Source organism: Narcine bancroftii, chromosome 2 (assembly GCF_036971445.1).
Source record: "Narcine bancroftii isolate sNarBan1 chromosome 2, sNarBan1.hap1, whole genome shotgun sequence".
NCBI lineage: Eukaryota > Metazoa > Chordata > Chondrichthyes > Torpediniformes > Narcinidae > Narcine > Narcine bancroftii.
In genome coordinates, this window is record NC_091470.1 from 326,922,239 (window position 1) to 326,934,859 (window position 12,621).

Genomic DNA, 12,621 nt, shown 5'->3' on the forward strand with positions numbered 1-12,621 from the left:
ATTGGAGAAGGTGGCAAGCAAGTAAATCTGAGCTATTAAAAATCAACTGAGATTTTCAGTAATTTCTCTTGGAATGACATGTTAATACATTCATGTTCATGATTAAGGAGCAGGTAATGATCTTCTTGCTATAAGGCAGAGAAATCAGATGTACACAGATAGTGACAGAAGAAAATTGCAGTGCCTAAAAATGCACAAAAATCCAAGTGGAAATTCAAAAAGATCAATGATAAAAATACTAGGAATCAGTGTTAAAAGTACAGGTACTCCCTAACTTGCGATCTACATGACTAATGTCCATCCACACATACAACCAAATTTTTTAAAACTATGTTTAAAATATATAAAATTTACGTGGTTTATGTTGTATTTGACAAACTATAACAAGAATACAGGGCATGTCAGAGCCAAAATGTGCATACTTACTTTGTTTGTTGGCATCCCGGGGTCCATAGGCTGGGCATGGCCATCTTGATTCCTGTGCACATGTTCATGTCTTCGGTTGGTATATGCGCAGTGGGTTCGCATATTGGAGTTTGTTTAGTGCATGCGTGAGAGTTAAAGGCGTGAATTCAATATTGTCAGTGTGATTAATTCTTGCGCATGCACCAACCAAACTCCAATACACAAACCCATCACACATGCATTAACCAAAGACTCGTGCATAGGAATTAAGATGACCACGCCCAGCCTATTAACCCCAGAATACCGACTAACAAAGTAAGTGCGCACATTTTGACTCTTACATGCCCTCTATCCTTTTTATAGTTTGTCAAATACAACATTTGATTTAAAAAGTTTGTTTTAAGACTTTGGTACTCCATGCGCGCAGGCAAAATTCCAACTTGCATCCATTTTGAGATACACCCAACCCTTCAGTCCCAATTATGGTCGTAATTCAGGGAGTACCTGTATTCAAAATTATTCACTTCATCATTCTTGGTTCTTAGATAAATTTATAGGCACAAAGTCCCTATCAACTGCGGATGGATAATTATGATCTGTAGCAGAACTTGTGTTGTGGCTAGAAAATTGCAGTGAAAGGGTTGTGGTATCCCTTATTATTTACATATTTATAAAAATGTTCTATAGTAGCACCAACCCTTTTCAACTCTATTATGATCTTTGAACAGGCACACAACAGCTTAATGAATTACCTGACAGAGCTGGTTAACATCTTATTCTGGGATTGAGATTTGTTCCACACAGCTACCTTAAAAGATTCCTTTTATAACGATCATATAGTTCATGTGGACAAACTTAATTCAATATTTATGTGTGGCAGGATTCACAGCCTATTACGTACATACAGCTTATTTCATACATTCAAATAGAATTCGATTATGGTTATTTGATGACAAAGACTAAAACCACATATGTTCACTAAGGGATGTTCTTTTGAATTTAGCTCTAGGGCAGAGTTTTGTGATATGGTTGAGTGAACTTTACTTCTAGCACTATGTTATGCTGACATTCGTACCCAAAGTATTCTATTTCCAGTGTTAGGTCTGCTTTGTTCATGAATGAGTGAGACAAACACCAGGCTGAGTCGAAATCAGGGTTCTTTGTTCTTTATTACCGGATTGTAACACTTGCAACTAACCATGTTAGTCGGAGAATGCATTCTGCCGTTATCAGCAAAATGGTGATTTTTTATACCCTTGGATATGTGCTTAGAACATCATCATATCATTACTTGTCCAATGACTAAAACTGTTGCTATCCTTTCCCTGCTAGCTTCCTGCCTCTCAATCCATCAATGTCTCTCTTATCTTGTAAGTACAAGGATGCATTCACATCTTGTTACAGCCCTGCACATTCCCATCTCATGATGTTTTACCTAACAGGAGTACAAGGACACCTCCCCTTCTTGTTACAGCCCTGTACCGGGTAACTCCCTACACATTCCCATCTCATGATGTTTTACCTTACACCAGCAATGACATTCAATAGAAATATAAACACAAATTCTTATTTGTAACCTGTGCATGATTTACTGTTAATTTTAAAGATTTGCCATGTTCTCCAGAGAAATTTGGTTGGTCCTTGATAACACTTTAGTGTATGTATCAACCTTTAATGAAATATGAATCTGAATTATGTAGCTGTGTAAATTGGAACTGATAGTATCAACAATCAGTTAATGTTGGCAATAACTTTTTCTCATTTCAATGTCCAAAACACTCTGCTTTTACAGAGAATCCACCACATTTTGTGTTGCTAATTTTTAACAAGTATTTGTTTATGGGTAAAATCCTGAAAGAAAATAGTTATTTTCTTTAGATGAGAACCAGTTCAGCAGTCTCAGATAGTGTATCTACTGTTATAAGGTGGAGAACATACAACGTCCCAAATACAATTAAATAAAATTAGTAATTTATGAATCTATGCAGCTTCAGTAAATGAAAATCAAGATACTGGAAATTTACTTCAGTAAATAATTCCAATATTAGTAGACAGGTGGAGGAAGGATCCCCGGGAATCCTCAGAATGTACTCAAGAACCATCTTGTCTCATAGCATCAAGTCAAACATGGCTAAGGAAACCCACTATCCTTTCTCAGCTGATGAAGTGGTCGAACTACACTTGAAAGAAACACTGGAGGTTGCAATGATAGAATATACTCAGGGTGGGAAATTTCACGTCAATCAGATGCACTTCCACTGATTAAGCCAAAGGACATAACTGCCATACGGGGCCTGCAACAGGCAGTAAGTGAAGTAAGACAAGGGATAGATCTACATGATATCCTCACCACTTTACCTGTGGACATTTCATCTTTCACAATAGCATTGGTTGAAGTGGCCATCACAATGTTCTTAAGAGAACAAAGTCCTATGTTCACACCAAGTACAAGGTCCATTCTGTTTTGTGACACTACTGTTGTGTTGAGTGCAGTAGATCTAACAGCTGAGATACAGTGGGCAATACCAGCAGTAGAAATCTGCACCATTGCAATCTGTAACCTTACGGCCTGACATATTTCCCCATTCTACCATAGTAATCAGAATGGAGCCTCAATATTACTTCAATGAAAGGCGTACCTAATGAAACTGAAATAAAGGACTACATGCAATAGACAGATCTAAACAATCTCATCATTTATTTATGGCATCAAATATCTTCAGTCCTATTGCATACAGTAGTGATTGCTGGTGGACTTTTAAACAATTAACAGGAAGAGGAGTATCTAAAACTACCTCCAACCTCAACAATGATTGAGCCCAGATCATAGGAGGTAAAAGGCAAGATTGAAACATTGGCAACAATCTTCGATCAGAATGGATAATCCACACCAATCTCTCTTGAAACATCCAGTATCAGAGCAACCAAAGGCCAGACAACATTTTGGCTGTAGTCCTGAGGATTTGGGCCTCTGAATTTTTATCCAAACTGTACCCTAGTGGAGTTATCATATTGCTTTCTGTACAGTAATATGGGAAAGTGTCCAGCAAAAAGCAGAACAAATCCAAATCTGGATTATTAATACCCAATTAATTTTGGAAAGTTTCAATGCAACTTGAGAGTTCTATCTGTAATTTATTGAATGAAAAAGGTAAATTTTTTGATGTGCAGTTATTTGTAAATTTAGTGCAGATTTAAAAAACCACTACAATGCATCCTTTTTTCGACTTTAATCAATGATTTATCACCATGTCTCTACAGGAATGTGACCAAGAAATGATATATGAAATACTGCTCAGGCTGAATTCAGTTGTCTATTTGCCTGGTGATTTTATATGCAAGAAGGTAATCTTCAATTTTCTCCTGTTCATCCAGTAAGCTGCTTGCATCTATTGAGGCAGTTAGATTCAGTCAGCGTGGTTTATTCACTGGTGTATTCAGAATCCACAACTCAAAATTAGAACTATTAAGAAAGTAAAATCTTACACAAAATGCTGTATATGATATGTGATAGCAGAAAGAATAGCTTCTTTATTATTCTGTAGGTGTGAATGAGATAAAAGCTAAAGATTTTACTAGCACAGATATTACCAAAGCATTCTTACACATTACAAGACAAATGAGTACAAAATTTCACAAAACAAAAATTAAAAGCTTCTGACTTTTTTGAGAGATATTTTGTTTACCTCACCTTTATTATTTCCATCTATGTACAGATGTTATATTCCCTTTCATGTCTGCATTTGGCACTTCAGCCAAACATCTCTGCTGCCAGAATGGCATTCTGTGTTGATCGCATTTACATGCATTTGATCCATAACCTTCTAAAACCTTTATATCCATCTAAACCCTTTCTATCCATCTGCCTGTCCAAAAGTCCTTCCAACATCATATTTGTACCCAGTTCCTCTGGCAATACATTTCAGATACAGGCCTCTTTGAATGGAAAAATTTGCCACCCATATCCCTCTTGCATCTCTCCTCTCTCTCCTTAGTTCTTGAATTGTCTATCTGGGAAAAGCAGCATTCACTTTAACCGTGCACCTCATGAAACTACACTAATGTAACCCCTCACCCTCTATGCTCCAGAGAATAAATGCCCAGCTTGTCCAACGGCTCCCAATACCTCAAGTCTTCCAATCCCAGCAATCCTGGTAAATATCCTCTGTACCCCTTCCAATCCATTTATACCCTTAAATCAACACTGTAATTTCTTGTGTGCACTCAACAACAAGCCATTCTGGTTACAGGATCAAAATGACACAATCTCAGCCAACATAATGTGTCAATTGGCATCTCTCATTCTTAAGGAGGTCTCAGGATCAAATCAATGGAAATGTTCCCCATGTTTGTGTATCTTTGCAAACTAAAAAAAATGTAATCTCATTTCAGTGGTCATGCTCCATTGCACTTTCCCACACAGCAATTTTACCTGCTTTTACAGTAGACATTGATGGACAGTTTCAGTGCTTGGTCCTGGACTGAGAGTGAGGGTGAGGTAGGCTGGAAGTTTAAAAATCACTTCTGGATAATTTTGTGAAAAGTCCAATTCACAAAGATTATCCTTTTGGTACTGCAATAAAATAGAAAATACTGGAGAAACTCAGCAGGTCAGGAAGTATTTGTTCAGGCTTTAAATGGCTTGTGAAAGGAGCTGACAGTGTTTTATTTAAAGCCCAGTGATTGCATGGCCTAGGCCCAAGATGGTGATGCCTGTTTTCAGCAGCAGCTTCGAGGGGTTGCAGATTTTAGGGGAGCAGCGAACTGGCGCTGTCCACCATTAACAGTGAGAACACCCCCATTAAGAAAGAGAAGCTGAGGAGATGACCCTAAAGGACAGTGACCACAATGGACCAGCTTGAGACTCTGCAGCTGAAGGACACACACACAGGCATTGAGGTGCTGGTGACTTGCAGGCAACTAACCCTCATAGGCTGCGGGCTGCTGGGGATTTTATGTCAAAGGACACACACAAGGGTGTGGGTTGCTGGAGACTGGTTTAAAAGAAGCAGATATTGAAACAGGGATTTGAGAGGATGCAGAGGGCAAAGAGGGATCCCGAAGGGCACTGAGCACTGAAAGCTTATTCATTGTGTCAAAGGTTTGGATCTCAGCTCAGATTGCCAATGGTCTGAACTGAACTGATGTCTTGTGCCACCTGTGCCATGGAGACAAATCCATGGACACTCAGTGACTCTGAGGGGACTTTCTTTTGATTCTCTTTCTCTGACTGTAAGGGGTGCCAGCCAATGCAACTGCCAATAGCAAATCTTTGTCTGCCTTATCGCAGACCAAAGGCAATATTGTGTAATTCTGTATAACATTTCTGTTTTATTACATGACTCTAAATAGTATCTGATCCAAAACAACCTCTTACCTTTATTTCCACTGATGCTGCTCGACCCATTGAGTTTCTTCAGCAGGTTGTTCTTTTTCTCCATAATATTGTACTATTAATCTTTCCAGGCCAATTTCCAAACTTTGAAATAGTATTTGTGAACTGAACGACAACATGAGTATCACTTATGCGATCTTATTTTGAAACTCAGAGCATCAGAATTAACCGCAGCAGAGGTACTAGTGTGCAATAAGATGCTGTTTGCATCATCTGCACGGAAGATCTTCTCTCACTGCTACTTGTGGATTTTCATGACAAATATTCATGTCATGTTTCCAAATATATTAATGAGTACTTTTCAAAGACTGTTTCACAATTTTGAAAGTACTTGGATATATACTTGTATTTAAAAACTTGTCATAGAAATCTACAGTTGTGTGTGTGCCTTTTATAGAATAGTTGGCTCCAGTTGCCTTCTCTATCTTCCAGATCATATCTAAGTAACAACAACTTCATTGGGTTGAACTTCAGGAGTGTAATAGAAAAACTCTCAACTCTTGATTGGAGTGAAGATACACAGGAATGGTGGGTGTGAACAATGAGGAGATAATGTAAATAGTCAAAGTTTTTCCCCAGGGTGCAGGAGACTAAAAAAAGAGGGCATAGGCTTAAGGTAAGAGGAGAAGGATTTTAAAAAAGAGTCGAAGGGCAAGATTTTGTTTGTTCAAGATTTCAACGTCTGAAACTTTTGTGTATCTAAAACACTTTCTGCTTTTACTTATTTCTAAAATCCACAGTATTTGGCATTCATTTAAATTTTTGGAATTCAACATAAAATGTCAAATGACTCAACTTGATATTGTGCATTTCAGGGAGATATAGGCAAAGAAATGTTCATCATCAAGTCAGGGCAGGTCCAAGTGCTTGGTGGACCAGATGGGAAAAAAGTGCTGGCGACCTTGAAGTCTGGATCTGTTTTTGGGGAAATAAGGTAATGCTCTGGCTGCTTTGTAATTTGTTATAAAAACAATGCATTCACTAAGGGAACATTTTATGAGAATTTTTTTGTTCTCCTGCCTCAAAATAATCCATGATCTTAAAAGAAAGAAGAGGATGAGAGTGTGAGTTTAGGAGCAATATTTTAATCATAATGGTATAAAACATCTGTATCACATCTACATTTTGTGTGCTTTCTCAAATTTGCAGTAAAATTCAAATTTAGAAAGCATCAGTAAGGGCTTAATTTCTCAACTGGGAATTTTTAGTCGATGGGTGGAGTCTTGGCAGCTTTAGAATGGGCCCCAGCCCAGGAAGCAATGCAATCAGCACATTGTGCTATTGATCAGCAGCATCGTGGTATTAATTAATACTGGACATCAGCATCTAGTAACGGAGCAATCTCCAGCTGCTGGTGTTGCTTTCTTTTTGCCTTGAGATCCTTCAGCACTTTTCCATATTAAAGATCTCCCAGATGGCAACACACTGATACAAAAGCATGTGAGTGTGAGTTTTACGTGGACTTTTACCCCCTCCATAAATCTTCGTCCGCGAAGCCAAGCCAAAGAAAGAATACTAATGTGAATCAATAGCAATTTAGCGGGCACAGGTATATTGCCTTGTAACCAGCACTTGCATGGTCATTTGCAAATCTGCAATTATCTAAATGTATTCGTAAAATGATGAAGAATTGTAAGAACACATTTCTGCAAGTATTCAAAATATTTCAGTAGAACTACCTGATGCTTTCATGCTGCAATAGATCAATTTGGCCACCATCTTTAGATCCTACAAACAAACAGTTTTTTACTAAAATCACAGCATCTGCAGACTTCTGTGTTGCACTCCTCCTTTGCTTTGTTGGGTGTAGTAAAAGGTAAGGAAATGTGCTCATCTGGTTGACTGATGACAATGATGTTCAATGTAGTAGGAGTTTTTGATGATGCTTTTGCAGGTAACTATCAGGAACAAATACGAATAAGATGTCCAATGCAATGTGATAATCAGATTCCCGTTTATTTGGCACTAATGAAATTGCTTTCATTGCAACTCTGGAAGATTATCTTTTTCAAAGAATGTTTTTTGCTTGATATGTGGAAATATTCATAGGAACTACTTCTACTCATTTTGAATATGCATCTATTACAATATGATTTTTTTTATCCCATAAATGGACCGGCAAAGTTCACACATCGCCCTGACCAAGGCTTGTTTGCATAGAAGCAATGGTTTCAGATCAGGAAATAACTGGTAGATACTTGCATGATCTTGACATTGTTAATTTACTTGTCATCGACTGGCAACATAACCAGTAAAGCCAATGTTAATTGCTCATGCCTAACTGCACTTGAGAAACTGGCAATAAGTAGCTTTTTGATTTATTACTTGAATTACTTCAGGATGAAGGATACTCTGTCACAAATAATGAGCAGGCAAACAGTAACTTCATGAACACATACTTGGATTGGGTTTAAACAAGAAAGTGTGCCATCTCACTACCACCAAAAATATCACAAGTATTCATTCTAAGAATGGTCAAATTACTCACAACCATTTTAAGTAAAATACTCAGCTAAATATGGGACCTGTCCAAAGTGATTGAAAATGTTTATTGTTTTTAAATGTATTTGCTTTGTAACAATATTTTGTCTAGTTTTGTCAATTAGTCATGGCTCAAAATGGCTCTTAAAAATCCATGGGAACCATTTTCAAGGAAATTTAGCAGCTCTACTGTATCTAATTATCTGCTACATTTAATATTAAATTAATAGCCATGCTGCTTTTTATCATGATCAGTTTTAAACAAGCTTAGCTTCTTAAAGACAAAATATAGCTTAGATAAACATTGCTTTGTGCTAATTCAGCTGTTGATTTTCAGTCATTGGAAAGTTTCAAGGAGCAAAATATGTATGATAAGTGGGCAGTAGTCGGTATCATTGCAAACAAAGCATGCAAAATTGCAAAGAGAATCCTCCGTGATTTACTACTGTTGGAAACAATATAAACCTGCGAAGGATTTTTTCACTTTAAGAGATACAAATAATGTGAAATACAGAGAGTTGCATTTACACTAAATGTCTCAAAAAACAGGTCAAGTTCTTTACACTTTCAATGTAAGATGGATCCAACAACGAATTGAAGCCAAAATTACCAGTGACATGATTACTGAGTAGGGTCTCAAAGGAAGAGGGAAGTAGACAGCTTTAAAGAGGGTCATGAGAGACAAATTATTAAGTGCATGGTGACTCCTCTGTAATCAAGTTAGTAGTTTCTTTCATGCTAACCAGCCAACTTATCCTCAAAATGTAACCGTTCAAATCTAATATTATTATCATCTTGATGTCAAGCTTTCCTGATATTTCATAAGCCTCAAAAAATAAATGAATCCTTTAAGAATTTGTATTCAAAATTGTATAGCTTGGAATCTTTAAAAGGCATAAATAAAATAGATAGATATTTATCACAGATAATTTTGCCTAGATTACGTTTGGAAGAGCAAACAGAATTGAGTGCTCCCTTTGCTTAGTTAGACGTGAGGGAGGTTATGAGTTCATTGCAGAGTAATAAATCTCCAGGAGAGGATGGATTCCTGCCTGAATTTTAAAACCACATATTCAATAAAGCTACAAGAAAAAAAATACATGTGTTATGAGCCCAAAGGACCCCAAAAACCAGCAGCAATAGACATTTGCCAAGTAGTTACTTTAAAAAAAGTTGTTTTTAATTAACTTTAAACATGAAAACAGAATCAAACTTTAACTTATCCCTATACTTAACTAACCCAAATTAACCCCCTTCTAATTCTAAGTGCACGTGTATGTAATGTGTGTTTAAATTTAAGAAATGTTCTTTGGTTCACAGTTCAATCTCATTGTTCCTTCTTCCAAATTCTCTGGCTGCAGGCAATTCTTATACTGTGGACAGAATTTAACATGTATAAAGTTCACCAGGCTTTGGTGCTCAAAAGGTAAATGTTTACCATTCAGGAAGGTTCTTGTAGGGTTTGCAGAGAGAGATTTGTTGTTCCAGGATTTCCACAACTGAGGTACCACCATTAGTCACCTCAATGACTCGCTGATGAAACTTGCCCCATCAGGGTTCTCTGGATGATGACCTCTTTCTTTCAGGCTACCATAGAGTTCCTTTCTGTTTATCTTATTCCAAGAGAAACATCAGACAGATAGCACTTCCAGCCATCCACTGCTCTGGAGCTTTCTGTTTCAACAAGCTTCCTGGCTTCCACTGTTCAGCTGCTTTCAGTGTCATACACACTGGCTGAGAGAGCTTGTTGAGCTTGGTCTAACCTCTCTTCATCTGCAAAGTGCTAGAAATCCCATGTGACTCTTTCACTTGCAAAAACCCCCACCTTCTCCAACAAACCACAGGAGTTATCCTTCTGCTCCCATCTGTTGTCTTAGATAAACAAAACCCAGGAGTGACCTTTCAGTGAGCACTCTGTAGGTACTTGCAAACAGCCAGTTTGTCTCCTCTTCCAAACAATGGTCTATTCATTTCATGATGTCATTTCAATTAGCACCTACTTGTGAAATGTGCATAGCATTCTCCATAGTTTTTGAAATGTTCCTGAATATGAATTCTTCAGTCTTTCAAATAAGATCTGTTTTAAAATGTGTGTATGTATGTAACCCACTAATCTTACCAAATTCCTCCCAATATATAAACCCCCTCATCCCTCCCTTCCCCCTCCACCCGACCACCCACCCTCCCTCTCAAAATATATCAAAAGAAAGAAAAAAGAGAAGGGAAAAAAAATAAGAGTTGGGAGAATGTAAAAAAAATATAGTTTCAATACTAATAATAATGGAGCTGGGGGTTACCAACAGGATGGGATTTAAATTTTATAAATAATGTAAAGATTTATTAATTCCTATCTTTATAGAAGAATTAGAACAGTCTTCAGAAACCCATACTCTCCAAGAATAATTTTTGATAGCAATAATTGCAATAAAAAAGATAAAGACATTTTAAAGATTTAATCTTCTAGACCCATTTCATTATCAAATGTAGTTTATAAAATTGTTGCAAAGATTTGGCAAACAGAATTACTAAATTGCTGCCTAAATTAATAAAGATGGATCAAACAGATTTGTAAAAAAGAGACAGTTCTCAGAACATGAGGCCAGATTATTTAGTATAATCCATTTAGTGCAAAAAAAGAGTAGATTTGAGTGTTGCAATGGCTCTAGATGCAGAAAAAGCATTTGATAGACTGTAATGGGACTTTTTGTTTACAGTATTGGATAAATTTGGATTTGAATCAACCTTTGTAAATTGGATTAGGGCATTATATAATAATCCTAAAGCTAAAGTAGTGACTAATGGGCAAGTATCTGCATGTTTCAGTTGGCGAGGTTAAGTAGGCAAGGATGTCCCTTATGTTCTGCTTTGTTTATTTTAGCATAGAACCAATTGCAGAAGCAATTTGGAGTGTTCTGGAAATTAAGAGCATAAAATTACAGTACATCCCTGATTATCCAAAATGGTCAGGACCGAATCCATTTCAGATAAACGGTTTTTTCAGAGAACTGGCCGTTTTTTAAAAACAGCCCAGTAGTAACAGCAAATCTCTGGTAACAACAACAAACAACAAGGTAAGGCTTTTTAAGCACAAAAATAATGTTTAATTCTCACCAAAAAAAATGCTGGCCACCACTCCACCGAGGACCCACTCATGCTAGGAGCCATAGGGTCCCACTCCTGACCGGGAGCATGAAGTCCCCACTGCCATCAGGAGCCTGAGGTCCGTTGATGCCTCCACCAGGAGCTCAAGGTCCACTGCTGCCAGGAGCCTGAGGTTTGCTCCTGCCAGCTCAGGGTGCCCAAGGTCCCCGGTCATTTAAGCTCTGAAAAAAATTTGGACAATCCGATTTCAGATAATCAGAGTTGTACTGCAGTTTATTTGCATATGATGTTTTGATATATTTGACTGAACCTGAAAGTTCTTTACAAAAATTATATATTAAATTGGAAGAATATGGAAAATATTGGGTTATAAAAGTGGAATTATGCCATTAATGGAAGGAGATAATACTCAGTGCCAAATGGATACTCAGTTTAAATTACTGAAGATGGTATTAAATATTTATGGATTTGTACAGATAGTAATTTGAAGAATTTATATTAATTGAATTATTTATCACTACTTTAAAAAGTTGAGGAAACATGTTAAAAATAGATCAATTTACCTATAACTTTAGTGGGATGGGTTAATTGTATTAAGATGAATATATTTCCAAGAATGCAATATCGTTTTCAAACATGACCTATTTTAATACCTCAAAAAAATTTCAAGAATTGAACAAATATGTCAGGAAATTCCTCTGCAAATGTAAAATGTCAAGAGTTTCCATAGAAAAGCTAACATAGAAATATGAATTGGGAGACTTTCAGCTTCCTAATTTCAAAAATTATTATTAAGTGGCAGAAATGAAATTTCTTACCAGCATGAGTTAAAATAGAATTAAATAAAATAGGAGAGTGAAAAGAAGAAGAATTCATATACAAATGGGATGGAAAATTGATGGTTGGTGAAAAAGAAACACCATTGTTCAAGCATTTGATTAATATATGTTAAAAATAAAAGATGACATTGGGGCAAGGGGGCGAATCTCACGTAAAATGCCTTTGACTCAAAATTCTCATATCTTTTTCAAAAGATAATCAATTTTTGGATATTTGGTTTCATAAATGTTGAAGATTGTTATGAAAGAGATCAATTAATGATATTTGGACAATTGAGAAATAAATATGAATACTCTCTTTTGTTGCTTTGAACTGAGAGCATATTTGAGAGATAAACACCTGGTTATGGTGAAGTAGAAATTCTTATTGGGAGAGGAATTGTTAAGAAATTTACTTCC

General features: G+C 36.7%; 1 protein-coding gene across 4 annotated transcripts in view; it reads left to right on the forward strand.

Moving 5' to 3' along the window:
- Positions 1-12,621, forward strand: part of LOC138755633 (cyclic nucleotide-gated channel beta-3-like) — a 142,569-nt gene that overhangs the window by 106,583 nt on the left and 23,365 nt on the right. For 3 of the 4 annotated variants that reach the window (XM_069921984.1, XM_069921985.1, XM_069921986.1), the window contains 2 exons: positions 3,667-3,750; positions 6,616-6,734. In XM_069921984.1, the coding sequence (XP_069778085.1) occupies positions 3,667-3,750; positions 6,616-6,734 (203 nt within the window). Of the gene's footprint in view, positions 1-3,666; positions 3,751-6,232; positions 6,329-6,615; positions 6,735-12,621 lie in introns of those variants that run through there. The other variant, XR_011352435.1, reaches the window with a different exon arrangement.